Consider the following 2,500-nt stretch of genomic DNA (forward strand, 5'->3'; position numbering starts at 1 on the left):
ATGGGTAGAAATATATAGACGTCGATAGAACGGGAGAGATAAATATGAGATAATAGAAGGCCAGAAACAGATAGACGCTTACATATGGGGAAGGATAGATAAAAGATAATAAATAGCACAGAAATACAGAGAAGATGATGCAAGTAGGATACGCAAGAGAGATAATGATACGGACGAAAATGATAGAGGTTGATGCGTAATAGAAATAGACGGATGGAAAGAAGAATTAAGGGAGTGGTGCGTAGAGAGAATGAAAATATAAAGAATAAAGAAGTGGAGAGATTAGGAGAGACAAAAAAAAAGAATATCACTACATTTATCCCTATTAATTATTATTATCCTTATTCATTATTATCATCTTTATTATCCTTTAATCAAGGGATGAATAATTTCATCTATACAACCGAGATATAACATAAAATAGATTCCCCATAAAATAACATGACATAGAAAATAAATACATCGAAAGAAAGAAAGAAAAAAAACGCAATCCTTTCAACATAGACGTATCCTTCACCTCCTAACCTTGTTGACAAATGGCACCTGCAACAACCAAGAAGGACTCCGAGAGCGTGACCTGGGATGACCCCTTCACCTGGTACTTGGTAATGACCGTTAGGGACAAGGTCAGGACTATGACCATACTGAGAGCCACGCCCCACGACCTTCCGGTGAATTCCATGGTGTAGCTTCCCCAGGTGATGCCGTCCCTCGTCCCGGGTCTTCGGAGCGTTAAATAGTACCTGAAACGTATATAAATGAATAGATGAATAAATAGATAAATAAATAAATATATATATATATATATATATATATATATATATATATATATATATATATATGTATGTGTGTGTGTGTGCGTGTGTGTGTGTGTGTGTGTTTGTGTGTGTGTGTGTGTTTATGTGTGTGTTTGTGTTTGTATTTGAATATATTTATATATATATATATATATATATATATATATATATATATAGAGAGAGAGAGAGAGAGAGAGAGAGGAGAGAGAGAGAGAGAGGAGAGAGAGAGAAGAGAGAGAGAGAGGAGAGAGAGAGAGAGAGGAGGGAGCCGAACGGGAGAGAGAGAGAGCGGGGGGGGGGGGGGGGGAGGGGGGAGAGAGCGAGAGAGAGAGCGAGGACGATCGAGAGAGAGGAGAGAGAGAGAGAGAGAGAGAGAGAGGAGAGAGAGAGGAGAGAGAGAGGAGAGAGAGAGAGAGAGAGAGAGAGACAGAGGAGAGAGAGAGAGAGAGGGGGAGCGGATAGTCGGGGGGAGGGAGTGACGAATCAAGAGTTAGTTGAGGAAGAGAGAGAGCGTGAGGGGTGGAGAGAGAGAGGGAGTAGGGGAAGAAATAGATGGAGAGAGGGTTGAGGGAAGAGTAGTAGCATGGTAGCTGGATGGGAGAGAGAGAGAGAACTGATGAGGAAAAGAGAGAGGAAGAATTGAGCATGACGAGAAAGAGGACGAGGGAGAGGAGAGAGAGGGAGAGAGAGAGAGAGAGAGAGAGAGAGAGAGAGAGAGAGAGAGAGAGAGAGAGAGAGAGAGAGAGAGAGAGAGAGAGAGAGAAGGGAGGGGGTATTTTACAATGGTTTGGGTTACAAAAGCATCATCTTCTGTAAAAACGTTTTGTAGAGAACTATATGCCAAGGGTAACTATGGTAATATAATAAATGTCATATTTGCATACCATCTATATCTGCGAAATTATGACGAAACACATGACCATCAAGGATCCCTACAGGATGTGGCAGAGAGAGGAGGTGCCTATTTTGGTCGACACTGAAGTCAGCATCGAGGGCATGATGAGAAGTCACAAGGTACACATTCGTCACGGAAGCTAACACCGGGGTGGTGGTGAACTTCAAGGCGCTGAGCAATTCCTGTTCAGCCTGAGCAGCACATAAGACATAAGCTTTCCGTGGCACCATGGATGCCTCCCCACCAGACACAAGTGTATGAAGAATTTCAGCGTATGTCAGGAGCGTCCAGAGGGCCACGCAGCTTGGCTTCCGCTACATCACTTTCATCAGCGACGGGGATTCCTCAGCCTACAGCGCCGTCTGAACGCTGTAGGATGGCGCTGGGCCCTACAACTGGCGTGGCAGAAAGGAGGAGTGTATCAGCCACGTCTCCGAGCGCGTGGGAACTCGGCTGCGTCAGGTCAAGAAGGAGGAATATCGCATCATCATCGCCTCCAAGATTGACAAGTGACAGAAGAGAAGCATCTTGGGAGGCGCCAATCAGCTGATGGACCATGTGATTGACAAGCTCTTCTCAGGAAGAATAACAGCAGCGAGAAGGAGATGCGGAAGAACATCTGGGAATGTATTTCATCCCATCTGCGCCAAGGACAACTCCTAGGTGTGACGCAAGGTATCGAAGGATAAGTTCGGTGGGATGTGCAGGGTTGAATCTGCAGCGCAAGTCACAGTCCTTGAACATAACTTTGGCCACACTGCAACAAACTACTTATTGTCTCCAGGTTTCAGAAACTCCCCCAACATCC

The 2,500-nt window shown here is 44.7% G+C and overlaps 1 protein-coding gene across 1 annotated transcript in view; it reads right to left on the reverse strand.

Moving 5' to 3' along the window:
* LOC147467422 (glutamate receptor ionotropic, kainate glr-3-like) overlaps nucleotides 1-682 on the reverse strand; it is a 4,022-nt gene extending 3,340 nt beyond the window's left edge. The window contains exon 1 of the mRNA XM_086531823.1: nucleotides 526-682. Within this exon, the coding sequence (XP_086387949.1) occupies nucleotides 526-682 (157 nt within the window). The remainder of the gene's footprint in view (nucleotides 1-525) is intronic.
* Between the last annotated feature and the right edge of the window lie 1,818 nt (nucleotides 683-2,500).

Source organism: Penaeus japonicus, unplaced genomic scaffold (genome assembly GCF_977035675.1).
Source record: "Penaeus japonicus unplaced genomic scaffold, GWHDUDI00000001_assembly GWHDUDI00000036, whole genome shotgun sequence".
Lineage (NCBI taxonomy): Eukaryota > Metazoa > Arthropoda > Malacostraca > Decapoda > Penaeidae > Penaeus > Penaeus japonicus.